Source organism: Schistocerca cancellata, chromosome 2 (assembly GCF_023864275.1).
Source record: "Schistocerca cancellata isolate TAMUIC-IGC-003103 chromosome 2, iqSchCanc2.1, whole genome shotgun sequence".
In the NCBI taxonomy this organism is placed as follows: domain Eukaryota; kingdom Metazoa; phylum Arthropoda; class Insecta; order Orthoptera; family Acrididae; genus Schistocerca; species Schistocerca cancellata.
The window spans coordinates 752,510,633-752,538,325 of record NC_064627.1 but is presented as its reverse complement, the minus strand read 5'-3'; the positions used below and the strand labels follow the sequence as shown (position 1 = coordinate 752,538,325).

Sequence of the window (27,693 nt, the reverse complement as noted above, 5' to 3'; positions counted from 1 at the left end):
GATGACATGTTGCGTCGTCGACCATCTTCACATAAACAGTGCTGCTCACAATTGATAAGTGAATTTCAATGGGATCCGTGTATCTAATATGCTCCTCATCTCTCAGCAAGCCTTCAATTTCGAATGCTTTCGGTTTTGCGTACTCATTAGAGAACGTAGACAGCGCGTAGGATTTTTGAAACGTATGTGCCGCTGCTATCGTTTCAATAAGCACCACTGGTGTAAACACCGCCTCTTCCTCGAGCGCTTCGCAACCGGAACTTAAACGGGTTCCAGCTGCTCCACTGCTAAAGGCAGACTGACGATTCTTGTCTGCTCCTCCGCCCTCTTTGACACGGCCATTGGCAGAATGAGGAAGTCTTCGAACACCATTGCTAATGATTTTCTTTTTTCAAAAAAACGGTGACAGGGTTCGAATCTGGGACTGAGGACGCTTTGATTACTAGTCAAAGAAACCACCCCTAAGGCATGGATGCGAGGATTTGGTACACATAATAGTCACTATCTGGAAAGGAGAACTGTGGTGGTAAAAACCATATACCTCTCATTGGGGTGAGAGTAGGTGTTGGGAATAGGGTGACATAGAAGATGGACACAGACAGGTAGGAGGAGAAAATTCACAGAGAGTTAGGGTGAGGCAGGAGATGGACTGAGACATGGGGAAGGAGGAGATGATCAGAGGGGGATGAGGAGATGGACAGCTAGAAAGGGAAGGAGGAGACAGGCCAAGAAAGTTTGAAAGAGGAGGTGAACAGAGAAAGGGGGGAGGAAGAGGTGGGCAAGGTGGGAGCAGGGGGAGGATGGGAGGAGGAAGAAGACGGGGTGGTGTAGGAGGCACGTAGAAAATGGAGAAGTATTGGGCAGGTTGGGAAGGATGAAGGAGTGATGAGGCAGATTGTAGAGAGAGTGTGAGAAGGCAGGTGGAAGTGAGAAATGAGAGGGGGAGTGGGAAGACGGATGTAATAGAGGCAGGTTTTCAGGAAGAAAAGGGAAAGAGCGGCAGGTTGTGAGGAAGCAGATGGAATAGGGACAAGGCGCTATCAAGGAGGTGAAAGAGGGGAGAGAGAAACAGAATGGGGAAGGAGGACAAGCGGAGAATTTAAATTTTTTCCTAATTATTTTGGTGAAACCATAACTAGCATGTTCCGTCATGTGGGCACCCACTGTGGTTCTTCTGCCCTGTGTGTGTGAGTATAGATGGGGGTGGGATGCAAAGATAGCGACATACTAACCTGCAATGCTTGTAGAAATTTGTACTAAACCTTGGCTCATGTAGCTTTTGCGAAAAAAAAATACTGAGATAGCATCGCAATAGTTGAGGCTAGGGATAAAAAATGGTGCCACAAAAGCACAGCATAGACACATAGAGCAATATGATCAAATTTGTTATATACATGACTTATTTTTTGTATAAGTTGGAGTCAGTCACCTCTACTTCCCATAGAGATGGGGATGAGAAGGAGGTGATCGTAAAAATGTTCTAAGACAATTAGTTGTTTTTTTTTCCTTTATTAAGCTGAGTGGAAATACTTTAAAAGTATGATGTGCTTTTTGTCTCTTACTCGTGCTGCCTTGCGTGTCAACCAGGTCGCGAGAGTGAGCATGGCAGCGTACCAACGTTTTTGTCTGTATACTTCGGGACCTAAGATCATGACTTTCGGCTGAATGCTACAAAAAAGTTAACATCCTCTCCGGGAGCGTATGGTGCAAAACAGCACAGATTCAGACATATATGTGTCGAATATATATGTGACATGAGCGTACATGGGCGAAGCCGCGGGTAAAATGTTAGTCAAATACAAGAAGCATTATTTGAAAAACATGGAAAAGGAAGAAATGTTTGCATTCATGCAAGTAGAGTCTGAGATATATCTTCTGTAGTGCGTTAGAGAACACTACGGCTGGGTGGTCACCGCTGGTGTTCCCGTAGACGGGGCAGGAGGCAGGTCTCCACCAGCTCCTCCATGGCCTCTGTCATCCTCGAACGGTAGCGTTCGTCGCGCTCGTACGCGGCCTTCGCCAGAGCCTTACGGTCCAACAAGAAACTCTCCAAGTCAGCATCCTGCGGAACAAGAATGACACATCCACATTACTCATAACCGTCTCCATACGCCCTGGACATAGAAGACTACAATAACGTTAATAACAAACTATGTTTCTTAGGCATATGAATAGCGAGGAAGTGAAAAGGCAGATTAGAAATTTGCAATATCTAAGAGACTAATAATGGTTCCAAAAAGCGGAATCTATAGAAAAGACAGAGTGACGTCGAAGTTGCAAAATTGATTTTGTGTATTACTTGATGACTGGTTTCGAGCCTAAACTCATTATCGAAGCACACAATAAGCTATGCAATAAAGTAAATTACGACACCACATGATTGTTCATTGTAGTTAAACACAAAATAGAACAGGACTGAACTTCATTCACCTAATGTTAGGTGAATGAAGTTCAGCCATATGCTGCTTTGCACTAAAGATGTATTTAATTGCAATGAACCTTCTTGTGGCTGTCGGAATGTACGTTACTGCATACCTTATTGGATGATTCGGTAATAAGCTTAGGCTCGAAGCTAGTTATTAAGTAATAAAGAAAATTAATATTTGCAACATGGACAGTTCTCTGCAAAGTATTGCATAATTGGTAAACCATACCGTTGCTGAAGTCACCCATTCCAGAATGTTGGAAATTAGTAAAACAGAGAGAATTAACATTTTACTTTATGGCGTTATCTTTTAAGCACACTCAAAAGCAATGGTGCAAGTAACAAAATACCCTCTCAGAATTAAAATCAAATAGACTCAGCAATGAAGGTTGCTACTGATACTGCTATTTAGGTTAAGAGTATGCAGGAAAATGACGGTTACAAAACACGGTAGACAGATAATTCAAACGGGAATTACAGTTCACGGAGAAGAAACGAAAGCTTTGAGGTAACAGAATGACATTGTAATTCTGTCAGAGACGGCAAAGGACTTGTAAGACCAGTTAAACGGAATGTATAGCGTCCTGAAAAGAGATTATTAGATAAACATTAACAAAATTAAAACAAGGGTGGTTGAATGCAGTCGAAGGGGTAGCGCCAGCTCTGAGGATAGTGTCTCTCTGAGCAACAGTGTGCATTGAGAAGGGCTATGACCATGTGAGATCTTCTGTGAGAGGGACACAGGTATAGAAGACGTAAGAAAAGTGGACAGAACTTTAGCGACGTGTGTCTGAAGTGTGCAAGTCCAACTGCAACGCCCACAGGAAATGTCAGACTGTTGCAACTACTTCACATCACTATGGTTTTGGCAGTAATGTCGAGTGGAGATGTTGCAAAACATTTACTACTAGACACCTGGGAAAATTTGTGCTGGACTTCCAACGTTTTAATCGCTGGTAACCACTCCTCCATCTGAGTGAACTCTTTTATCATATTCTCTTTTCCCAATTGAAGACCCCATCCTCTTAATGAGGGGATGCTACCAATGGTTAATAAACTATGGCCCAGTGTGTAGCTACAGAGGCATATACAGCGAAGGTGGTAGGCAGTTTTACTCATGACGACGAGGATGATGGTAATCCTCGTAATGTACGCAACTTATAGGGCCAGAACGCTGAGAATCTGATGCGCAGCGCTGAAGACATGAAAGATTTAGGACTTTTAACTCCTCACTGTCAGTTCCCGTAACTGAGTGGTCAGTGCGACTGACTGCCATGCGGAGTATCCAGGTTCAATTTTTGGTACTACCAGGGCTTTCCTGAGTGGGAGGACTGCAGTGGGATACACTAAGCTCGTGATGTTTATTGACGAACTACTTGAGCGGGTAGTAGTGGGTCCAGGTCACGAAAACTGACAACGGGCAGGAAAGTGGTGTGCTGATCCTACACCCAAGCTTACTGGATGTAATGACACAATTGGCAGAGGACGACAAGGCGGCCGATCGGTACCGATGAACCCTACAGGACCTGTGGATGGAGTTTTCTTAACTCCATTTTCTTGCTGAATACCCATGATTTAAGCATCTGCAGTAGCCCAATAGTAAGAAGAATCTGTACCTGTTGTAGAGGCAGCAAGAGGGCTTGCAAAATGTAGACGGTGACGATAACGGCCACAGGCTTAGAGTCGTCGCAGGACTGCAGGAAGATCTGTAAAGGCAGGACGGAGTCTACGTTGAGGTCGTGCTGACGAAGCACCTCGGCCAGGGACTGGTGGTACAGCTCCAGTAGCTTCCGCCCGTGGGTCTGCCGCAGTTCACGCGTCGTGTTCAGATGGAGGAAGAGCAAGACGTCGTGCGCTGGAGGCTCCAGGTGCAGCGTCTGGAAGTCCACCAACCGCACCGACAGCTCGCCCTTGGCGTCTTTCGCGAACAGCATGTTGTTTAACCACAGGTCTCTGTGGCACAGTACGTTTCGGTACCTGCATAGCAAGCCACAAATGCCTTAACAAGGAGCCTGAATTCTTTTTAGGACATGTAGTCGCCTTACTGCTAACATTCGTATGTTTATTCAGACTTTGAATGACTTTTTTTCTTCAAGTAGGTCATTAAAATACGTAATCATTAAGAGAACCATTTAAGTGGTAGAAATAGTGTCTTTTTATGTGCAGAAATTTTGCAAAATAAGGGCATAAACGCATTTATGCCATGAGCGCTGGATTATTCCATCCAGTTGTTCCAAAAGGATGGCTGCCTCAGTTGAATGTAGCCCGGTAACTTGCACACTTCGAGCGTTCTCCGTGCTGTCTCGTTACTACATGGCAGGGAAACACAGAATTTGTGAACCATAAGTGCAGGGAAAGCACTTCGTAACTAGGCGCGCGTGATTGTATGCAGTTCCACAGAATTTGTGTCCGAAGAAGCAAACAAAGAAGCAAAGATCTCATTAAAAACTGAGCTTGAGATAGATGCAGGAACCGCTAACTATTTCAGTCGCTCGATAAAGAGAATAAAAAAGTAGGGAGAAAACATTGCTCCAAATTCTTCCCAACGCTTTACCACTTCTGGAAGACGTGGAAGAAGGAGAAAAAACTTATCCTTGCCTAATCTACATCTACGTGATTACTCTGAAATTCACAACTAAGTGCTTACCAGAGGGTTCATCGTATCACTTTTAAGTTTTTTCTCTGTCGTTCCACTCTCGTAAAGCGCTCGGGAAAAACGAACACGAAAATCTTTCCGTACAAGCTCTGATTTCTCTTATTTTAGTATGGTGATCATTTAAACGTATATAAGTGGGCACCACCGATATATTTTCGGATTCGGGAGAGAAAGTTAATGATTAAAATTTCATGACACAGATCCTACAGCAATGAAAAACACTTTTGTCTTAATGGTTGTCGTCACATATCATATTCGTGGCACTCTCTCCCCTATTTCGCGATAATACAGAACGACCTGCACTTCTTTGGACTTTTCTGATGCCCTCTGTCAATCCGTCAATCCTAACTGATCCCATACCGCACATACCGCCTGCTTCACGTCTGCTGTGCAGCGAGCTACCTTAATTTAAGTATTAACTGTATTTTTCTTACTTGTCACTTCTTCTTCCGTGTGTATTTGCTTTTAGGAAGCTTTAATTTTCGAGTGCTCTTAATAGTGTTCCATAGATTTCGTGTTTGTTTTGAATACAGTCAGAGAGAGTCCCTTTAGTCAGCCATAGCGCCAGTAGTGTCAGTGTCGTCGTAACTGCCGCCTGCTTCACGTCTGCAGTGCAGCGAGCTACCTTAATTTAAGTATTAACTGTATTTTTCTTACTTGTCACTTCTTCTTCCGTGTGTATTTGCTTTTAGGAAGCTTTATTTTTCGAGTGCTCTTAATAGTGTTCCATAGATTTCGTGTTTGTTTTGAATACAGTAAGAGAGAGTCCCTGTAGTCAACCATAGTGCCAGTAGTGCTAGAGTTTGTTTTCAATACAGTTCAGAGACAGGTAGTGCTATTTTCATTGTTTTCTACAAGAAGTGGCTAGCAACCACAGTTTAGTGAATAAGCAGCCGCCTTTAGTGAATTAGCAGTCTAGTTAAAGGTTGATTAACTCCCTTCAGTAAATTGTTTCCTTAGGATGGATAGGATGTGTGACTGCTGTGTACGGACGCAGGAGGAGCTGGCCACTGTTCGCGAACAGCTGAGCGTGTTGATGGCCGCGGTCAGCCGTCTTCAGGCTGCTGCCTCGGAGTGTAGCGGCAGTGGGGAGTCTGGTGCGTCGCAAGGTACACCCCAGGTGTTACATGCTTCACCCACTGTCCCTGCTGTCGAGACATCTTCGCGGGTACCGGGCGCGGTTGGGCCACCCTCTCCCCAAGGGGAGTGGCGGGTTCAGCGGCGTTCGCGGCGCACGAGGCGGAAGGTCAATGTGGAGGCTGGCCGTATGGCATCGCCCGCTCTGCCTGTGAGGGGACATGTGGCTGCTCCTTCAGCAAGGTCCGAGCAGGCACACGGGGGGAGGGGTTTATTAGTTATTGGGAGCTCCAACGTTAGGCGGGTGATGGAGCCCCTTAGGGAAATAGCGAGAAGGTCGGGGAAGAAGGCCAGTGTTCACTCTGTCTGCTTGCCGGGGGGTCTCATCCGAGATGTGGAGGAGGCCCTACCGGCGGCGATAGAGAGCACTGGGTGCACCCGACTGCAAATTGTTGCTCATGTCGGCACCAATGACTCCTGCCGTCTGGGTTCAGAGGTCATCCTCAGTTCGTACAGGCGGTTGGCGGAATTGGTGAAGGCGGAAAGCCTCGCTCGCGGGGTGGAATCAGAGCTAACTATTTGTAGTATCGTTCCCAGAACCGATCGCGGTCCTCTGGTTTGGAGCCGAGTGGAAGGCTTAAACCAGAGGCTCAGACGATTCTGCGGAGATCTGGGGTGCAAATTTCTCGACCTCCGCTATCGGGTGGAGAAATGTAGGGTCCCGCTGAATAGGTCAGGCGTGCACTACACGCCGGAAGCGGCTACAAGGGTAGCGGAGTACGTGTGGAGTGCACATGGGGGTTTTTTAGGTTAGAGAATCCCCTCCCCAGGCCCGACAAGACGCCTCCTGAGACGCGGCAAGATAGGAGTAGGCAAAATGCAACAGGGAATAACAATATTAATGTGCTAATAGTAAACTGCAGGAGCGTCTATAGAAAGGTCCCAGAACTGCTCTCATTAATAAACGATCACAACGCCCATATAGTACTAGGGACAGAAAGTTGTCTGAAACCAGACGTAAACAGTAACGAAATCCTAAACTCAGATTGGAATGTATACCGCAGAGACAGGCTGAACAGTGAAGGGGGAGGCGTGTTTATTGCGGTAAGAAGTGCAATAGTATCGAAGGAAATTGACGGAGATCCGAAATGTGAAATGATTTGGGTGAAGGTCGCGGTTAAAGCAGGCTCAGACATGGTAATTGGATGTCTCTATAGGCCCCCTGGCTCAGCAGCTGTTGTGGCTGAGCACCTGAAGGATAATTTGGAAAATATTTCGAGTAGATTTCCCCACCATGTTATAGTTCTGGTTGGAGATTTTAATTTGCCGGATATAGACTGGGAGACTCAGACGTTCATAACGGGTGGCAGGGACAAAGAATCCAGTGAAATTTTTTTAAGTGCTTTATCTGAAAACTACCTTGAGCAGTTAAACAGAGAACCGACTCGTGGCGATAACATATTAGACCTTCTGGTGACAAACAGACCCGAACTATTTGAAAAAGTTAACGCAGAACAGGGACTCAGTGATCATAAAGCGGTTACGGCATCGATGATTTCAGCCGTAAATAGGAATATTAAAAAGGGTAGGAAGATTTTTCTGTTTAGAAAAAGTGACAAAAAGCAGATTTCAGAGTACCTGTTGGCTCAACACAAAAGTTTTGTCTCAAGTACTGATAGTGTTGAGGATCAGTGGACCAAGTTCAAAACCATCGTACAATGTGCGTTAGATGAGTATGTGCCAAGCAAGATCGTAAGAGATGGAAAAGAGCCACCGTGGTTCAACAACCGAGTTAGAAAACTGCTGCGGAAGCAAAGGGAACTTCACAGCAAACATAAACATAGCCAAAGCCTTGCAGACAAACAAAAAATACGCGAAGCGAAATGTAGTGTGAAGAGAGCTATGCGAGAGGCGTTCAATGAATTCGAAAGTAAAATTCTGTGTACTGACTTGGCAGAAAATCCTAAGAAATTTTGGTCTTATGTCAAAGCGGTAGGTGGATCAAAACAAAATGTCCAGACACTCTGTGACCAAAATGGTACTGAAACAGAGGATGACAGACTAAAGGCTGAGATACTAAATGTCTTTTTCCAAAGTTGTTTCACAGAGGAAGATTGCACTGTAGTTCCTTCTCTAGATTGTCGCACAGATGACAAAATGGTAGATATCGAAATAGACGACAGAGGGATAGAGAAACAATTAAAATCGCTCAAAAGAGGAAAGGCCTCTGGACCTGATGGGATACCAGTTCAATTTTACACAGAGTACGCGAAGGAACTTGCCCCCCTTCTTGCAGCGGTGTACCGTAGGTCTCTAGAAGAGCGTAGCGTTCCAAAGGATTGGAAAAGGGCACAGGTCATCCCCGTTTTCAAGAAGGGACGTCGAACAGATGTGCAGAACTATAGACCTATATCTCTAACGTCGATCAGTTGTAGAATTTTGGAACACGTATTGTGTTCGAGTATAATGACTTTTCTGGAGACTAGAAATCTACTCTGTAGGAATCAGCATGGGTTTCGAAAAAGACGGTCATGTGAAACCCAGCTCGCGCTATTCGTCCACGAGACTCAGAGGGCCATAGACACGGGTTCACAGGTAGATGCCGTGTTTCTTGACTTCCGCAAGGCGTTCGATACAGTTCCCCACAGTCGTTTATTGAACAAAGTAAGAGCATATGGACTATCAGACCAATTGTGTGATTGGATTGAGGAGTTCCTAGATAACAGGACGCAGCATGTTATTCTCAATGGAGAGAAGTCTTCCGAAGTAAGAGTAATTTCAGGTGTGCCGCAGGGGAGTGTCATAGGACCGTTGCTATTCACAATATACATAAATGACCTGGTGGATGACATCGGAAGTTCACTGAGGCTTTTTGCAGATGATGCTGTGGTGTATCGAGAGGTTGTAACAATGGAAAATTGTACTGAAATGCAGGAGGATCTGCAGCGAATTGACGCATGGTGCAGGGAATGGCAACTGAATCTCAATGTAGACAAGTGTAATGTGCTGCGAATACACAGAAAGATAGATCCTTTATCATTTAGATACAAAATAGCAGGTCAGCAACTGGAAGCAGTTAATACCATAAATTATCTGGGAGTACGCATTAGGAGTGATTTAAAATGGAATGATCATATAATGTTGATTGTCGGTAAAGCAGATGCCAGACTGAGATTCATTGGAAGAATCCTAAGGAAATGCAATCCGAAAACAAAGGAAGTAGGTTACAGTACGCTTGTTCGCCCACTGCTTGAATACTGCTCAGCAGTGTGGGATCCGTACCAGATAGGGTTGATACAAGACATAGAGAAGATCCAACGGAGAGCAGCGCGCTTCGTTACAGGATCATTTAGTAATCGCGAAAGCGTTACGGAGATGATAGATAAACTCCAGTGGAAGACTCTGCAGGAGAGACGCTCAGTAGCTCGGTACGGGCTTTTGTCAAAGTTTCGAGAACATACCTTCACCGAAGAGTCAAGCAGTATATTGCTCCCTCCTACGTATATCTCGCGAAGAGACCATGAGGATAAAATCAGAGAGATTAGAGCCCACACAGAGGCATACCGACAATCCTTCTTTCCACGAACAATACGAGACTGGAATAGAAGGGAGAACCGATAGAGGTACTGAAGGTACCCTCCGCCACACACCGTCAGGTGGCTTGCGGAGTATGGATGTAGATGTAGATGTAGATGTAGCAGTACTCTAGAAGAGGGCGGAGAAGCGCAGTGTAAGCGGTCTCTTTAGTAGACATGTTGCATTTTGGAAGTGTTCTGCCAGTATATCACAGTCTTTGGTTTGCTTTCCCCACAACATTACCTATGTGATCGTTCCAGTTTAAGTTATTCGTAATTGCAATCCCTGAGTAGTTAGCTGAATTAACAGCCATTGGTTTTGTGATTTATCGTATAGCCGAAATGTAGGGGATTGCTTGAAGCACTCATGTTGATCACTTAACACTGCTCGTTATTTATAGTCAATTCCCACTTTGCGCACCATACAGATATCCTGTATAAACCGTTTTGTAATTACTTTTGATCACCTGACGACTATACAAGACGGTTAACAATCTAAATCGGCTGCTCAGATTGTCTCCTAAATCATTTATGTAGATGAGGAACAGCAGAGGGCCCACATCACTAACTTGGGGAACACCAGATATTATTTCTGTTTTAATCTGCGGCTTACCGACAGTTACCTCGAACAGTGACTTTTCTGATAGAAAATCACGAATCCAGTCGCACAACTGAGACGATACTCCATAGCCAAGCAGTTTGATTAGACTTTGTGAAATATATAACCGACATTTGACTTACAGAAAGTTTTATTCCACATCTAGGTTCCGGCCTTAGGCCATTATCAAATGACTCAAGTGTTAAAAATCATTAGACTTGAGTAGAATAGAAGGCATCGTCAAATTTGTTTTTCTTTGTTGTTATTTGATACCACTGCCCACTGTGGGCAGGGATGGGCTGGCAGCGGCACAATTCGCTGTTCTTCAGCCAAGAGAGTGTATAAACTAGCCAAGGAGAAACGTTAAAAACAAATAATATGGGGATAAAAGATGACGTGGGCAAATGATAAGGGGAAACAATTGGGGCAGAAATACACAAAAAGGAGTAGTTTAACGAGGCACATTGGCATAAAATCCAGATGTAAGGAAAATCACACTCGACACAAGAAATAGTACAGAAACACTGGCAGCACTTGAGCATGGGAAAAAACAGCATTCACAGTATGAAAGCCACATGGGACGACGACACTTAAAACACACTGCACTTATGTAGCACATACGGTGAGCACTAAACCATGATGGAGAGTAACTGGAGTAACTCTGGAAGCAACTGCCAAGGGATGGGAGGCCAGAGAGGAGGGAAAGAGAAGGGTGGGGAGGGGGGGAGGTAGGGGCAGAAGGGGGGAGCCAGTAACACACCAAGGGACGGGAGATGGGGAAGGTGGGGAAGGGGACTAGTCAGGAAGGAGCGCAAAGGCTGGGAAAGGAGGAGTGAGACAGACAAGGGGGAGGAGGCATGAAACAACAAAGGGGAAGGGAAAGGAGAGGGAGCCCTAGGGAGGAGGGGAGAAGAAGAGGAGGGTCAGAGTTGGAAGACAGATAAATATCAGGCTGAAGCTCATCATCTGGGATGGGGTGACGCTGAAAGTTTCTGTGAAAGAGGGGAAGAGGGTGTGGAGATCAGAGAGGGTAGGAGACATTGGTAGAGGTGGAGAGGGAAGAAGACACTAGGGGGTGAAGGGGATTGAGTCGGCAGAGAGTGTAAAGGAGGTGGGAAAGAGATGAGGTCATAGAGGATGTTTATGGGGGATGGGAGGCGGGTACAGAAAACGAGGTGGAGTGCATGACAGTCAAGGATTTCGAGGGCTTTATAGAGTTTAGTAGGGGTGGAGATCAAGGTGACACTGGCATAACAAAGGATGGGATGGACGAAGGATTTGTAGGTATGGAGGATGGTGGAAGGATGCAGTCCCCATGTTCGGCCAGACAAGAGTTTCAGGAGGCAGATCTATTGTTGGCTTTGCATTGGATGGCAAGGAGATAAGAAATCCAAGATATTTCAAGGTAGAAATGGATAGGACAGTCATAGATCGCAATATAGAAATCATGGATCCAGAAGGAGGGGTTATACAGTCTACAGTCTATGATGATTGCCTAGGTTTTGGAACAGTTGATCTGACAGATGACCCTTCCCGCATCTTGTCCGTATCCTAGAATGCATCCGAACCTTATACGTCATCTGCAGACTTGCTCCTCCTCACTCCCTGGTGTCTCCTACCCTCTCTAACCCCCAACTGTTGCCACGAATTTACTGTTGTGTCCCCCTCCCTCTCCATTTCCACATCCTCCACTTGCTTTATCATCACATCTGCCAACACCTACCCCTCCCAGATGATGAGCTTTGCCGTGATATCTACCCCTGAGTACACATCTGCCAGGATCTAAATAACAGTTGAATCATTCGAACTTTACACATGAATGGAGCATCTATATTTTTTGTTTGTATTTACTTACATGTAGGACGAGGAATCTACTATGGATCTTATATGTATATGCAACTCTAACCCCATCTTCCCCTCCCCCTCCACAGGGCTCCCTCTCCCTCCCTTCCCTTCCCGTGGGCGGTTTTTCCTATTCCTACACAGACTACCTTACTGGCGAACCCCTTTCATGTGTTTTTACCCCTCCCTGGCTTGCTTTCACTCTCCCACCCCACCCACCTCCTGTCCCTTGGTGCGCCACCCAACCACATTTTTTCATCCGACCGTCTCCAGCCCCCCCTCCCTCTTTCCCGCTGCACCCTTCTCTCAATTCTCTTCCCTCCTCTCAGGCCTCCCCTCCCTCAGCAGGTCCCGCTCGTTTTCTTTTTCACCGTTATAATCTTTGTCATGTGTGCTATACCTGGTGCAGTGTTTTTGAAGTGCCGTCGTTTTGATGTGGATTTTAATACAGTGGCCTACTTTTATCTTCTGTTTGTGACTCCAATGTGTTTTAAGTGCTACACACATCATGTGGGCCTTTTTTAACTGTGTCCCACAATGAACATCTCCATGTCAGCGTATTTTTAGCCCCCATTGTCTCCTCCCTTATCATGTACTTTTATTACCCTTTTATTGCCTTATTATATGTTTCGTGTAGTGTCATTGTTTTTAATTCATATAATATCCCTCGGCTGAAGAGCGGCGGATGGGGCAGCTGAATGAAATAACAATAAAGAAAAAAAGCTATATTTGTGACTGTGAGTGCCTCTAGCAGCACGAGTGGAAAACTTGATGGATGATATACCGAGAGGTCAGCTGTATTCCATTGCGTGTCTTGGGTATGCCATATGACGCTATGAGCCTAATTTGTGTTGGCTTCCAGAATGTAAAATTAGACACGTTAAATTTCAGGTGCTCCACTATAAAGAAAGGCGTAGATAATCAAATGAATAACCATGTTTTTGGAGCCTACTTTTTTAGCTCTTGTCACATGAATATGCACAGAAGCTATGTTATAAGTCATTTCAACTTCTTCTTCAGCAACATACAGTTTTTATACGCAAATGGTCGTACCATCATTATAGCCTTATTTTCATTTAGCCAGCTTTTAATGTAAGGGAAACCATTGTCGCACATAACATCATGTGGTTCCACGTACTTCAGCGTCTCACAATTAACGATTATATAACTATCATTGTCCCTACAACAGTAAAATTTTGAAATGAAGAAAAAAAATCCTGATGGATAGCAACAGCAATATTACAAAAAAAAGTTTTTATCTTTTTCCTTGTCTTTGACAAATAGTGAAGCCTTGAGACGCCCTTACAGCAATTATTATTTTCTTGTCAGGTCCGTAGCCAGATCACAACCATCCTGGCCGTATGACTGCTCTGTGGACCCGAAAACATTATAATGAATCAATACACCAATAGGGTTTAGGTAGTAATACTTGCAGCTACATTTTTCCTGTCCTTCTTTATTCTTTTCATAGTGCGATTGGAATAGGTAGTCATTTCTGCAATCCTCTCGGTTTTTAACGCAATTTTTGTTTCCTCGCTTGCCTCGTCCAACATAAATTCATTGGCATTGCGTTTAATCACACTTGCATGATTGTGAATAACCTTCGCTGCACCTGTGGCACACGAAGACTGCAGCGCCATGGCATGCACGGAACAGACAGCTCAATTATGAGCGCAAGTTGACAGGCGACAGGCAACTTTGTTGGCCACTCCTTCGAAACAACGGGGTGTACTCACCCAATGCCCATGACGAAAATGTGGTTCCGCACAGGTGCTACTGTATTTTACACAGGCTCTCCCCTTAAATATCAAGCTGTATGAAAATGTCTATAGGAGAATTTTATCCAGTAACGGACATCAGATGACACTGGTGATGTTATTATGTACGATATTTTCTTAAGTTAAATTAGCAAAACATCTGACTAAAATGTGTGGACATCGTAGATATCTTACGAAAATGCAGTAGACGAAACAACAATAACACTTCATAAACTGCACAACTTTTTAGGACCTACAGTTTATTATCTTGGGTTATGCTGCAGAGTGTAATTCTCGTCAACGCGTAGGGCTGTTGTGTACAATTCCTTCCCTGACTGACACTAAAGAAAAAAATATTTTCCTGGCGTCACCACGTCTAACCCCACAGGGATCTGTCTGGTCTCTAGGAATAGGGACTGGGCCACAGAGAGAAAAGTTTGCAAAATGTCAACAAGAACGTGGATTTTGATATTGTGAACATGTCTACTGTACTTGTAACTGTCAGTATTTTTATTTCTATTTTTTCTTAGTGTAAGACAGTAATACAGTGAGCATCTTAGGTCTGTGCTTACTTCCTGATTGGTAAATATATGACTAGGACCTGAATAGCATTCTTTATATTGCTGAACGCATGTAGATTTAATAATATGTTTATCTCCTTGTTAAAAAGATTGCTTTTATTTAAATTGTCTGCAATAATGGTAAAGCATTGAAAGTTGTCTGTTGTGTTTGCACGCTTGCCACCTTGCATAGATTCGGTTTTTGCTCTTCGTTTACTCAGGAGTACTTTTGCTGTGTTCTCTGAACCCACCGGTCGACTTTCTCTGTGACGTCTACTACGGTAGTTTCCCTCCTGATGATTTTTAGGGCAAGTATGGCTTGAGTTAATAGGGAGCTACGGTGCGCAGGTGCTGAGCATGTTTTTGCGAGTTTGGAACGAGAATGAAGCTTGTTCGTCCGTTATGTTGTGTTCGGAGCTGTGTTCGTGAGAAGGCGTACTTTTCATACAATTCTAAAGATGTGCTGCTGAAAGTGGCTGCATTTAAACATGCCAAGAGAGAGAGAGAGAGAGAGAGAGAGAGCAATAAATCACCAACTGGTTTGTATTTGTATAGTGCTTAAGTTAATTGTATACCTCCTCTCATGGAACTTCTCTGAATAAATGTGTGACGAGCTTTGTTGACATGTCGACATTTCTCAGACCCAGATATTGAATGCCAAGGCATAGTGGTATTCGCGGTTACGATTCTGTGGCGGAGGCTTTGTTCTGTCCATGAGCTACATATCATTCGCGATCAAGCGTAGCGTGTACGTATTTCATTCGCCAAATAGGTTTTTCATTTTTCATGCTTTTCAAACAAACGTTAAAGAACTTAGTTTTGGGTGACTGTGCTGAGTGTAGCGTGTGTTTCAAGTACAATTTTTCGGTTTGGCAAAAAAAAAAAAAAAAAAAAAAAAAAACTTTGTATTCTTGAGGTGCAATGGAAATCTCGTATCTTTATTTGAAATTTGTTACTTTCATGAACTTCTGTAACTCAGTACCAATTTTGCAAGACGGTAGAAGCGAGCAACCATGAGGCCTTGCACAAATGCTTCGTGCAAAAGTATCTAAAATAAATATTCTCGTGCCTAATCCGAGCAGCACTTCTGTTCATAGTAAGTATTCAGACGCGAATCACATTTTGCATTAGTAAATTATTTTTAGATCAGAAAAGGTAAGCTGCCAGGAGATCTTCGACTGGGGAGCTGTTCCGGCATTTTGATTACGTGTCTTGTGATACGTGATAATACTAGGTCGCCACAACGCAGTATAACAACCTTGTACATGAATGTGTGAGTATCAGTCCGTATCTTCCTAATCTGGCGAAAACTAATTGGTATTGAGGGGATTCAACTGCAGTTCAGAAAAGAGAAAGTTCAACAATGGGCAATGATGACATATTTCAAATATTAAACGAGAATATGTTTCATAGTGCTATATAAGTACGCGTATTTGAAGAACCGTAACTGAAGACTGATTGCGTTATATTAATGTATTTGAGCCTCATTCACTTTGAAAGAGGGGCAACTTTTATGAGGAACTTAGTGATGATGATGATGATGATGATGATGTTTGGTTTTGTCGAGCGCTCAACTGCGCGGTTGTCAGCGCCCGTACAAATCCCCAACCTTTGCTCAGCCCAATCTAGCAACTTTCAGGAATGATGATGAAATGATGAGGACAACACAAACAGCCAGTCATCTCGAGGCAGGTGAAAATCCCTGCCCCCGCCTGGAATCGAACCCGGGACCCCGTGCTCGGGATGCGAGAACGCGACCGCGAAACCACGAGAGGAACTTAATGACCACTGGCTGTTGCAAGCACGAAAACAAGCAAATAACTTCAGAAAAACCATACATTACGCTCTTTGAAAGGGAAAAATAGACAAGAGTTAAGTATCGATAAATGACAAAGTTGAAAAAGTTACTTTCCGGAAAAAAATGAGCCAGGAACCGGAAAATGATTCGGCCGGTTGGTCAGTTGTTCGTGTGCGGGTTAACCGTCTCTGGTGTTATGTTTTGACACGTATGTCGAGAATTACGTATCTGTAAATGACAGACTGTAAACATAGGTAGTTCCAATACCCAGTAGCTTTATAAGCACCACATTGTCAAAATAATCTTATTGTCATGTGTTCCATATTCAGTGAAGGATGAGTACGATGTACATATTCTATTCCACGTGCCAAAATTTGATTGCGACTTCGACTAAACTGCGGTTTAATTCCGAACAGAAAGAAAGTTGGCACCGATAAACAAGGTCTACAAAAAAACTTCTTCCGGCTAATTTCTAACCATTACAGATGAGCCTCTTGCGGAAAATATATGATTTTAGGGAGATTTGTTGGGATACTACTTCGTTGAGGAACCAGGAAATGTGGCTAACCAGTGTACGCATTGCTGAGGCTACGTAAACGTACTCCCTTGAGGAGGACAATCAGAGCTACAGTTCCAAGTACTGAGCATGTTGCACAATCATTCTCATTATCTAACAGCCGCCATCGTTGGGAGACTTCGTCTTATCTGGTACAGATAAGTGACTCCGAAGTACGAAGTACAGATGGTTGGGAAGCTTTCCCTTTGTCTTATCTGGTACAGCTAAGTGACTGCGAAATACAGATGATTAGGAGGCTTTCCCTTCATAATGTACTGTGAAACAATTGCCTCAATAAATGTGCTTTTCCTTCGATGTCGGTGATGTCAATGTTTCCCTCAATCTCACATGTAACTTATTCGTAGATTTTCAACACCACTTGCTTTGATAACTGATGTTGGTCATGATTGATTCTGCTCATAATGACTAAGCAATAAGTATTTATTGCTTTCCACACTCAGTGTTGCATTTTTAGACGTGAAAATATTCTTATTGAATTTACAGATGTCGTACATCAGTAGAAAATAACTACATAAGTCCCATTTATATCTCGCCTTTGCCTAATACTGTTTTATATCTACTTCTTATAGCATTTCTTCTAAATATGTAATATCTTTATGACTTTTTGGTTGAGTCCATATAGAAATGGTTAAACATAATACCAATTATTTGGGAAATCTTCGCTCATTGCAGTGTCCGCCATTACGATGGCTATAATCCGTTCATTGTAAGAATAAACCTGATGTAAGCATTGCACTATGTATCCTTCCGCGTTTGCTGGAACCTCATTCGACTTTCGTTTCACGTTGAACTGCAGGCAAGCTGCCTCGAGTGCTGTCAAGGACGATAGTAAGGGTACGTTTTGTGCTGTGCGTTACGCGCACAACTTGGACGACACTGGCCGGTCAGCTGGTACAGCTAGCGTGCAGTGACGCGACCAGGTGCAGTTCACACGTAAAAAGAGACGAGAAAATGGTTCAAATGGCTCTGAGCACTGTGGGACTTAACAGCTGTGGTCATCAGTCCCCTAGAACTTAGAACTACTTAAACCTAACTAACCTAAGGACATCACACACATCCATGCCCGAGGCAGGATTCGAACCTGCGACCGTAGCAGTCGCGCGGTTCCGGACTGCGCGCCTAGAACCGCGAGACCACCGCGGCCGGCAGACGAGAAAAGGAGCAATACAGCTTCGAATGTCATTTAATTTTTAAGCAGAATGAAATACTACACTGCAAATCTACCACAATGCGCTCTTTAGACGACCAGACGAACACTGCAACACATTATCGTTTTTAGATAACGCACCATTGTAATTAAAAACAAGAATGATGAAAATGCCTGCCTTAACGTCAGGCTACTTTTTCTGCATAAGCTGTGTGTAACGTAAGAGAGTACTGAAGGATTTAACCGTGTAGTTAAATATTGAAGCCACTGAAGGTATTATTTACAATCAACTGGCAATCTCTCAGCTCCTTCCTTATCCGAATCCGAGAAATACACTCCTGGAAATTGAAATAAGAACACCGTGAATTCATTGTCCCAGGAAGGGGAAACTTTATTGACACATTCCTGGGGTCAGATACATCACATGATCACACTGACAGAACCACAGGCACATAGACACAGGCAACAGAGCATGCACAATGTCGGCACTAGTACAGTGTATATCCACCTTTCGCAGCAATGCAGGCTGCTATTCTCCCATGGAGACGATCGTAGAGATGCTGGATGTAGTCCCGTGGAACGGCTTGCCATGCCATTTCCACCTGGCGCCTCAGTTGGACCAGCGTTCGTGCTGGACGTGCAGACCGCGTGAGACACCGCTTCATCCAGTCCCAAACATGCTCAATGGGGGACAGATCCGGAGATCTTGCTGGCCAGGGTAGTTGACTTACACCTTCTAGAGCACGTTGGGTGGCACGGGATACATGCGGACGTGCATTGTCCTGTTGGAACAGCAAGTTCCCTTGCCGGTCTACGAATGGTAGAACGATGGGTTCGATGATGGTTTGGATGTACCGTGCACTATTCAGTGTCCCCTCGACGATCACCAGTGGTGTACGGCCAGTGTAGGAGATCGCTCCCCACACCATGATGCCGGGTGTTGGCCCTGTGTGCCTCGGTCGTATGCAGTCCTGATTGTGGCGCCCACCTGCACGGCGCCAAACACGCATACGACCATCATTGGCACCAAGGCAGAAGCGACTCTCATCGCTGAAGACGACACGTCTCCATTCGTCCCTACATTCACGCCTGTCGCGACACCACTGGAGGCGGGCTGCACGATGTTGGGGCGTGAGCGGAAGACGGCCTAACGGTGTGCGGGACCGTAGCCCAGCTTCATGGAGACGGTTGCGAATGGTCCTCGCCGATACCCCAGGAGCAACAGTGTCCCTAATTTGCTGGGAAGTGGCGGTGCGGTCCCGTACGGCACTGCGTAGGATCCTACGGTCTTGGCGTGCATCCGTGCGTCGCTGCGGTCCGGTCCCAGGTCGACGGGCACGTGCACCTTCCGCCGACCACTGGCGACAACATCGATGTACTATGGAGACCTCACGCCCCACGTGTAGAGCAATTCGGCGGTACGTCCACCCGGCCTCCCGCATGCCCACTATACGCCCTCGCTCAAAGTCCGTCAACTGCACATACGGTTCACGTCCACGCTGTCGCGGCATGCTACCAGTGTTAAAGACTGCGATGGAGCTCCGTATGCCACGGCAAACTGGCTGACACTGACGGCGGCGGTGCACAAATGCTGCGCAGCTAGCGCCATTCGACGGCCAACACCGCGGTTCCTGGTGTGTCCGCTGTGCCGTGCGTGTGATCATTGCTTGTACAGCCCTCTCGCAGTGTCCGGAGCAAGTATGGTGGGTCTGACACACCGGTGTCAATGTGTTCTTTTTTCCATTTCCAAGGGTGTATATTTCAATTCTGAAAGTGTCACCAGCTACGTTGATAACGAGCCTATCAACGACAGAATCCACGAAGCCAACCAGGAGCAGCATTTTCTCTTCTTTTAAGACCAGCCGTTCTATATTCCGCCAACACTGACGTGTGAAAACGCTTGGTGCGTTAGTTCAGTACGTCTGGCAGCTTAACAGTCTTTTTACTTCTCGGGCCAAATCGCGCAGCTTGGCTCCACATCGGTTCTGCTGGGTTCATATAGTAATGGTGCAGTAGCAAATGTAAAAATGCAGCATTTGTATGATGTGCTCGATGCTGTGAAAATGATTGTTTTTCGTGTTTCTACGATACTTTTGTACCACTGTGGTATAAAATGATGGACATAATCCAAATAAAGAGGATTTGGTTTTTCATTTTTGCCTTAAAAATAAATTGTTATGTTTGCTTAATTTAAACAACTTTATTAACAGTCTTTCATAGAAAATCGATAATTGAGAATTTGCATTTGAAACAAGAATATCGCGTCCAGTAAGAAATTAGAAACAAGAAGACGTGCACTATTCATGAAAATGATGATGATGAGTTTTATAATTACGAGATGTAGGTATTTCAAATTGAACGAAAAAAATGATGCCACTGATATATGAATCCATGCTCGAAAAACCGCCTACAGTTCACATTCCATTACGTAACCTATTGCGCTACATGTTAAATGTAGTGTTTGTATTCCAACTGCATTATATACAACGCGGAGAAAACTTCAAATACGACTGTCTCTGTAAATATATGAAAAACTTCAAGAACAGCCTATTTTTCGGCACTTTTTAACCGTGTTCCACGCGAGTGTTTCACTACGGAACGGAAAGCAGCCTCAGCCATTTTCGTACTACGCATCAACTGCGCGACAATCGGGGCACAACGTTGCAAAGGCTCTGACTGTACACGATTTTTGAAATGAAGACTACGTAGCTAAAGCGTGATTAAGAAAAACATTTGAATATCTTAAAGTTTCATTTAACGTAACTTAGTAATGAGATATCTAATACACGAGTACGACCTACTTCCAAGAGCGTAACAACACCAGCATACGTATGCTACGGCTTCTGACCAATCATCGCGTTTGTGTTTGTTTACATCATGTTTATTCTTATGATGAGGGGATTACAGTTGCAGGCAGTCAGGGTAGAGTAGCGCCTTTCCCATTGGTGGAACGCTGTGAGAGCACGGAGTATTTAAAACTAACAGTTACTTTACGGTAGTAGTAATGCTTACACACCGAATGTTGGCGTTTCTCAGTCGACGAGTTAACTTGTTCGAAGTTTCATGTAACATAGGCTACCGTTTCGAAAAATGTGGGTGTGAAATATACAAATTATTAAAGGTTTTTCTAATTGTTTTTATATTTTTATGCTTTCCTGATGACAGAAGTGAGTGGTTTCCACAGTGATTGCTGCAGCAATGATTTATTCAATTTAGCTTTAATTATGCAGTTCCTCAAATTTTTAGAAATACGGACAGTTCCACTGATAAAAAAAAGGGACCTATTTTCGTTACAATATGTAGACGCACAGGACGAATTGAGACAGAAGGCAAATGATGTTGCGATTGGAGCTCCTTTTTTTTTTTTTTTTTTTTTTTTTTTCAATACAAACGTTAGGTTGGAAGAGAAAATTGCGGAGGTAAGACAGGTAACTTACTTATTTTAAAGTCTCAGTGTGACAAATTTAGTGCTGTCTCGTGTATCGTAGGTTAGTCAAGAAAGTATTGAGTGAAAGCGCACTTAAAATTAGACTCGACATGTGTGTATCGGGAAATATGTGGCACTCTCAACGGAAAAAATTTGTCGCTGACACAAGATATACCCGAATAGTTGTGTATTGCTTTTGGAGGATTTGAATGAACCTTGCCTTCAAAGAGACGCGTTGAATTACATTTCCAGTGTCTTCTCCACATCATGAAAATAATCTAAATAATATCGAGAATGACGGTTTTGCTAATTTTATTGTGCTTGGGTGATACTTCTCAAAAATTACAACTTTGTTATCCAATCTTCATTAGTAAAAATTGTCGTAAACCTTAAACTGATTTGTAAATTAAATACAATTTGTTAATATAAGGACTTTCACTAAAATCTGCTTACTTCACAAGGAACTTAATCTGCGCAGATACCTATTTAATTGTGCCGTAGTGAACTTCTCTTAAAAAAGCTTTATGACGACAACTGAGGGCTTAAGGCGCTCGTCGTCAAAGATGGCCGATGACTTCGGAACCACTTTAGTCCGATCCACTAACGATGGCGTTTCGCGCGTGTCGAGACACGCATGGAGGATTGCATTGTTGGCGATTCCAGGCGACAGTAGCGGTACGCGCATGTTCGTGCTTTCCGCTTAAAGAAAGCGTATTTTCTGCAAATTATATCCCTCGCTTGTTTATGCAGATTTTATGACTTACCCACCACCATCAGCGAAGCAAACTTGTAACAAGTGGAATAGAAATTCGTTACACAACTCGCTACGATTATGTTTAATGCTCGCATTAGCTACGGCATTCACAGTAAAGTGCTCAGAACAATTGTGAACGCTCACTGGCTGTCGGAGAATGCATGACGTAGATGTGCAGAATAAACCTAAACTCGACCGCCATCGTTCGTGACTCCAACTATAGTAACATACCATTTACATGACCAAGACGTCTCAGACAGACAGATGAGTTCCGATCGCAGTTACATTATGTGCGTTCAGAAATGTTATCACGGACCTAACCTCACAGTTGGTGGGGAGGAGTGTCACAGTTGCCAGCTTCAGCCGCTGCAGCAGTGGTGTTCGAGAGATCGGGAAGTGGTAATTCTTGCATACGATGGTCACTTCCTACTTATCTGATATGCACACTTCTCTCGCACGGACTAATATCTGGGGGGGGGGGGGGGACGTAGTTTCTGAGTGGCAATGTGACATTCCCAGCGCAAAATTTTACTTTAGTCACTAGCTGATCTAAAATATCCGTTTATTTATGACTCTCCACTATGCACAGTTCGGCCGTGCAGCCAATTTCAACTTTCTGAAATTTATACAGCTGTGACATAGTTAAAAGACAAATGTGAGGAGAACATTAGTTATTACGTCGAAACAACATAAACTATATAAAGATAGTTTTACGTAAATACCAGATGTAACATAGTTAAAACAAAAAGAAATGGTGCAAAAGCGGAAAATTAAAAATAAAATTATATTTTAATCCAATTTACGACAGCCTGCGCGACACGTTGTTGTCATTCTGTAAGTTTTGCTGTACCAACGAATTATTTGAGCATTCTGTTTAATTTATCGATTCCAAAATTGAGAAGTATTCTACTTCTCGAAAGTTACAAAGACGCTGTTTCAGGGGCCATCTAGGGCTGCCATATCCACTGGGATGACAAGTTCTCCGAGAAGACGGATATAATATGCTGTGCATTCGTGGGAAAGAAAGTGCTTTCGCTGCCTTGTAACAGTGGCAAGTTAACGCGCGAGAGAGATCACCGTTACGTTTCTACCAGTCCCAGTGTCAAGTCAAATCCAACTTCTTCGTGTACTTGCGCCACCCAAAATATTAAATATTTTAATTAGTTCATAGAACAATGTAAAATGATGTTTATGCAAGGAATACTATGTTTGATCAAAATCTAACTAATAGTTTCCACAAAATTCGCTATTTTCCATAATATGACAGTCAGGGAGGTTGAAAAACACCAAGCAGAAATTTTTAGAAAATATATGTTTTGACGTAAAATTTGAATGTAGAATATTTGATAAAGTTGTCTTTAACACTCTCGGAAATTTTAGAAGAAATGTAAATTTTAAACTACGAGTATAACACAGAAAATATTAGTAGATTCCTGTAGACAGATGGAAGATAGCGTGTAGAAAATACAGTACTATATTGGTTATAGAAAATAATGACGAGATACCAGATTGCAGTACACTTAATGGAGTTTGCGAGGATACAGCTCACTCAAGGTTCCACAGCAAAAATCTGAAGACTGATAATTAGTAAGATAAGAAACTAAAATTAAGGTGAAATGTTCTTAAGTTTAAATTTACGATAGGGGTAATTATAGAGGCTTTACGATCCCAAATGGAGAAGGTATTAGTAATTTATTATGCAGACAGGGACCGTTTTGAGAACAGAAGCAGAGGCGCTGGCATTCTGACAGCGGTTGGTTCGTTTCGCAGTCCTCTCCGGATGGAAAAAAAGGCTACATTAGAAATCGCAGAGTTGCCTCAGGGATCAATAGCTACAAATCTTTCGCCAACAGTGTGTATTGCCGTCGGACAGTGTCGAGCTATGCGAATAGAGTGCATTGCGATGTTATCCCCAACCGGAAATACGAACCTCCGATGGTTGTGTACGGACGTCTTTGACTGGTATTGAGAAACCTTAAAGATCGCGCGCTTGTAGCACCGTTAAAAGCTGAAATATGAGCAAGTGGAATGAAGATTGCAAGTATCAAGTTTCAGATTATTTTCTGGATGTTCATCAAAATAATTTATAAGCCGTTGTTGCCGTGGTTCGAGCAATCCATTGTTAGGAAACACATCATCAAAACTCGTGACATTTTGAATCAGCAGTCCCAAATACTGTCGTCTCAGCAATGCGATATTGTCGAGCTTAGTGAACGGTGCTTTTCACGTAAACAATACGAATCAGACCCTACGTGGCGACAGTCGAGCAAGGAAATGTGGTGCAAGTGGAGATAGAAAGGAGGAGCTATACAGAATTGTGTGATTGTCAAAAATGTGATAAAAGCAGGTAAGAAGTAGAAGTGCGATAAAAGGAATATATTAATTAAAGAATTAAGGGGAAGTAATGTAATGATAAATTGTGAAAGAAACGCATAGTATAGTGGCTAGGGTACACTCATAGGGTGAGAAATTACATTTGCCTGAAACGATATTTGATTAAAAATTGAATGAATTTCGTGGAAACTATTCAAGAATGACAACAACTGGAACAAAACTGGTGTTGTAAAGTCAATGACGAGTGTGAGTACAAACTGAAATATTATCAGGTTGAAATTGGCTACTAAATTGTGACTTGCTTTTAACAACTTATTAATTATTAACTTAAGCCATGGACATTATACACTCTAAGAAAAAAAGCCGACATACCACGAAGGAATTGTCCAAATGGAACGGAAATCGGTAAATTTGGGGTACATGGGTACATGTACAGACAAACAAATGACAACAATTTCAGAAAAATTGGATGGTTTCTTCAAGAGGAAGAGCTTCACAAACTAAGCAACTCAAAATGCGTTGGCCCATCTCTGGCCCTTATACAAGCAATTATTCGGATTAGTATTGACTGATAGGGTTGCTGGATGTTCTCCTGGGGATGTCATGCCAAACTCTATCCAACTGCAGCGTTAGATCTTCAAAATCCCGAGATGATTCGAGGGCCTTGCCCATAATGCTCCCAACGTTCTCAACTGGGGAGAGATCAAGCGACCTTGCTGGCTAAGGTAGGTTTTCGCAAACATGAAGACAAGCAGTAGAAACTCTCGCCATGCGCGAAAGAGCATTATCTAGCTGACATGTTTACTCAGGATTGCAGATCATGAAAGGTAAGAAAACCGGACGACAGTCGGTTTGGTATACCAGGGCTGTCTGAAGTGTCCAGAAACGTTTTCTGCCTGGAATCTCATTGACTGAAGTAGAAACGTCTTCAGTGGTGAATATCGTCGACGTACCGCTCCGCTGTAAGAGTGCCGCAGATGACAACCAAAGGAGTCCTAATATGAAAGTAACCACAGACAGTCACTCCTGGTTTTCGAGTCGCATTGCGGACAACAATAGGATTAGTATCCCACCACTGTCCGGGGGCCTCCAGACACGTATTCCCTGATCTTCGGGCTCAGTTCGAAGCAAGACTCATCACTGAAGACATTTATACTCCAGTCAATGACATTCCAGGCTGAAAAAGTGTCTAGAGATGCCGCAAACAGCGGTGGGATAGCAACCTGACTGTCGCCCCGTTTTGTTGCCCCTCATGGCAAGCTATTCTAGGTTAACATTTCAGCAAGATAATGCCCACTGCACACGGCGAGAGTTTCGCCTGCTTGTCTTCGTGCTTGTCGAACTATACCTTGGCCAGCAACGTCACTGGATCTCTCCCCAGTTCAGAACGTTTGAAGCAGATCGGGATTTTGATGATGTAACGCGCCAATTGGACATGATTTGGCACGACATCCCTAAGCTGGAGTCAGAAGTGGAATAACGCGTTACTGACTTGCTCAGTTTGTGAAGATCCTCCTGGTGAAGAAATCACCCAATTTTTCTGAAATTGTAATTATTTGTCTATCTACAAAGGTACATCACATTTAATGATTTCCGTCCCATTCTGATAATTTATTCTTGGTGCGTCGTTTTCTTTGCCTATAATATCTATGCGTGTAATATCTATGAAATGAGAAAGTAAAATGTTGCCAACTACATTGAAACATCGAAACATGAAAGTGAGATTCGTAATAGGCACACAGTCGTAGCTGTATATTTGTTCAGCTATATGTAACTTCTTCGCACCCAACTAAATAATTTTCAAAGGCCATGATTAAAATGGTTCAAATGGCTCTGACCACTATGGGACTTAACGTATGAGGTCATCAGTCCCATAGAACTTAGAACTACTTAATCCCAACCAACCTAAGGAAATCACATACATCCATGCCAGAGGCAGGACTAGAACCTGTGACAGTAGTAGCCGCGCGGTTCGAGACTGCAGCGCCAAGAAACCGCTCGGCCACACCGACATGAGCCACGATTAAATTTCCAACCACTAAATGAATATTTTGAATACAACCACATGGAGGAACGTGTTACAGGCCAGAAAAAATGCTACCTTTCTCACCATAACTTACTTGTCAGATGGCTTGAGTAGTTCGTAGACATCTTCCATGACTGGGTTAACGAAACGGTGTAGTTCCTCATTGTGAGCCGTGCCTGGAGCGAAGCGAGGTATGAGGTCCAGTAGAACATGTGTAACACGGCGGCTTTCGGCCTGTGCGTCGTAATGGCTGGAGCCCCGCTCCTTCCTGTAGAAGGACTCCTCCAGAAGCAGGGGGTGGGCGTCAGCAAGTCGCCGCCCCTCGCGCTGCTCGTACACGAGGGAGGCCGCGTGGAACCGAGCCAGCGCCTTCAGCACGCACTTGCAATGCTCTAAGTCCAGCGGTTCCTTGGAGTCCAGCACGCCAAAGCCCGCCAACGCGAGGTCCTCCAGCACCAGTAAATCTGGCCGCAGGTAGCAACACTGGGGGACGGTGCCCAAGTACGTAGACGACTCGTAGTCGGAGCAGCGCAGGTGTTTCTGCACGTCCCTCTGAAGATCGCTGTAGAATAGTACCTCCTTCTGGTACGTCACACCGGACGCTGCGAATTTCCTCCTATAGTCGTCATCTACAGGCACCGCCTTGATGAAGAACTGTAGCTCGGTGCCCTCGGTGTCTCGGTTTTCCTTATCCCCTAGTAATACCGATACACGCAGCTTCAGGTGATCGCCCATGAGCCCCTTCATCTCAGAGCTCAGTGGAGACATTGTAAAGGACATCAGTTCGAAATCGTCACGCTGCAACTGCTTCTGGACGATCTTGCGGCATTCGTCTCGAGAGAGTGCTGATGTGGCGCTCATGCTGACGAAACCTCTGGTACACTCACCGTCAGTACTTGCAAGTGACTGGCTACGTAAAGTGACAGAGCACTGGTACTTAAACTGTATCTCAACTTCCCTATCTTAAGTACAGTATACGCAAGAGAAAGCGTTGTCGGAGGTTTCCTCACTGCAGTCGCTATCTATGACGCAATGGTCAGACAGCCTTAAATCAACATCTTTTCTTTTTCTGCTGCAAGGTCATACTTGCTCATAACGTAGAAATTATTTTGAGGTATGTGCTTGTATCTCGTCAAGTTT

The 27,693-nt window shown here is 43.9% G+C and overlaps 1 protein-coding gene across 1 annotated transcript; it reads right to left on the bottom strand.

Annotated features, from left to right (window-relative positions):
* Positions 1 to 1,511: 1,511 nt before the first annotated feature.
* Positions 1,512 to 27,450, bottom strand: LOC126162572 (uncharacterized). Its single transcript, XM_049919163.1, has 3 exons — positions 26,648 to 27,450; positions 4,042 to 4,402; positions 1,512 to 2,062 (listed from the first exon to the last, which is right to left on the bottom strand). Exons 1-3 carry the CDS (start codon positions 27,412 to 27,414, stop codon positions 1,910 to 1,912), a joined length of 1,281 nt encoding a protein of 426 aa, XP_049775120.1. The 5' UTR covers positions 27,415 to 27,450; the 3' UTR covers positions 1,512 to 1,909.
* Positions 27,451 to 27,693: the final 243 nt, after the last annotated feature.

Coding starts and splice junctions, on each gene's coding strand:
- LOC126162572 (XM_049919163.1), bottom strand. CDS start 27,414: ATGAGCGCCACATCAGCACTCTCTCGAGACGAATGCCGCAAGATCGTC. Junction 4,403..26,647: donor CTACTCAAGCCATCTGACAA/GTAAGTTATGGT, acceptor CTTGCTATGCAG/GTACCGAAACGTACTGTGCC. Junction 2,063..4,041: donor TCTTGCTGCCTCTACAACAG/GTACAGATTCTT, acceptor CTTGTTCCGCAG/GATGCTGACTTGGAGAGTTT.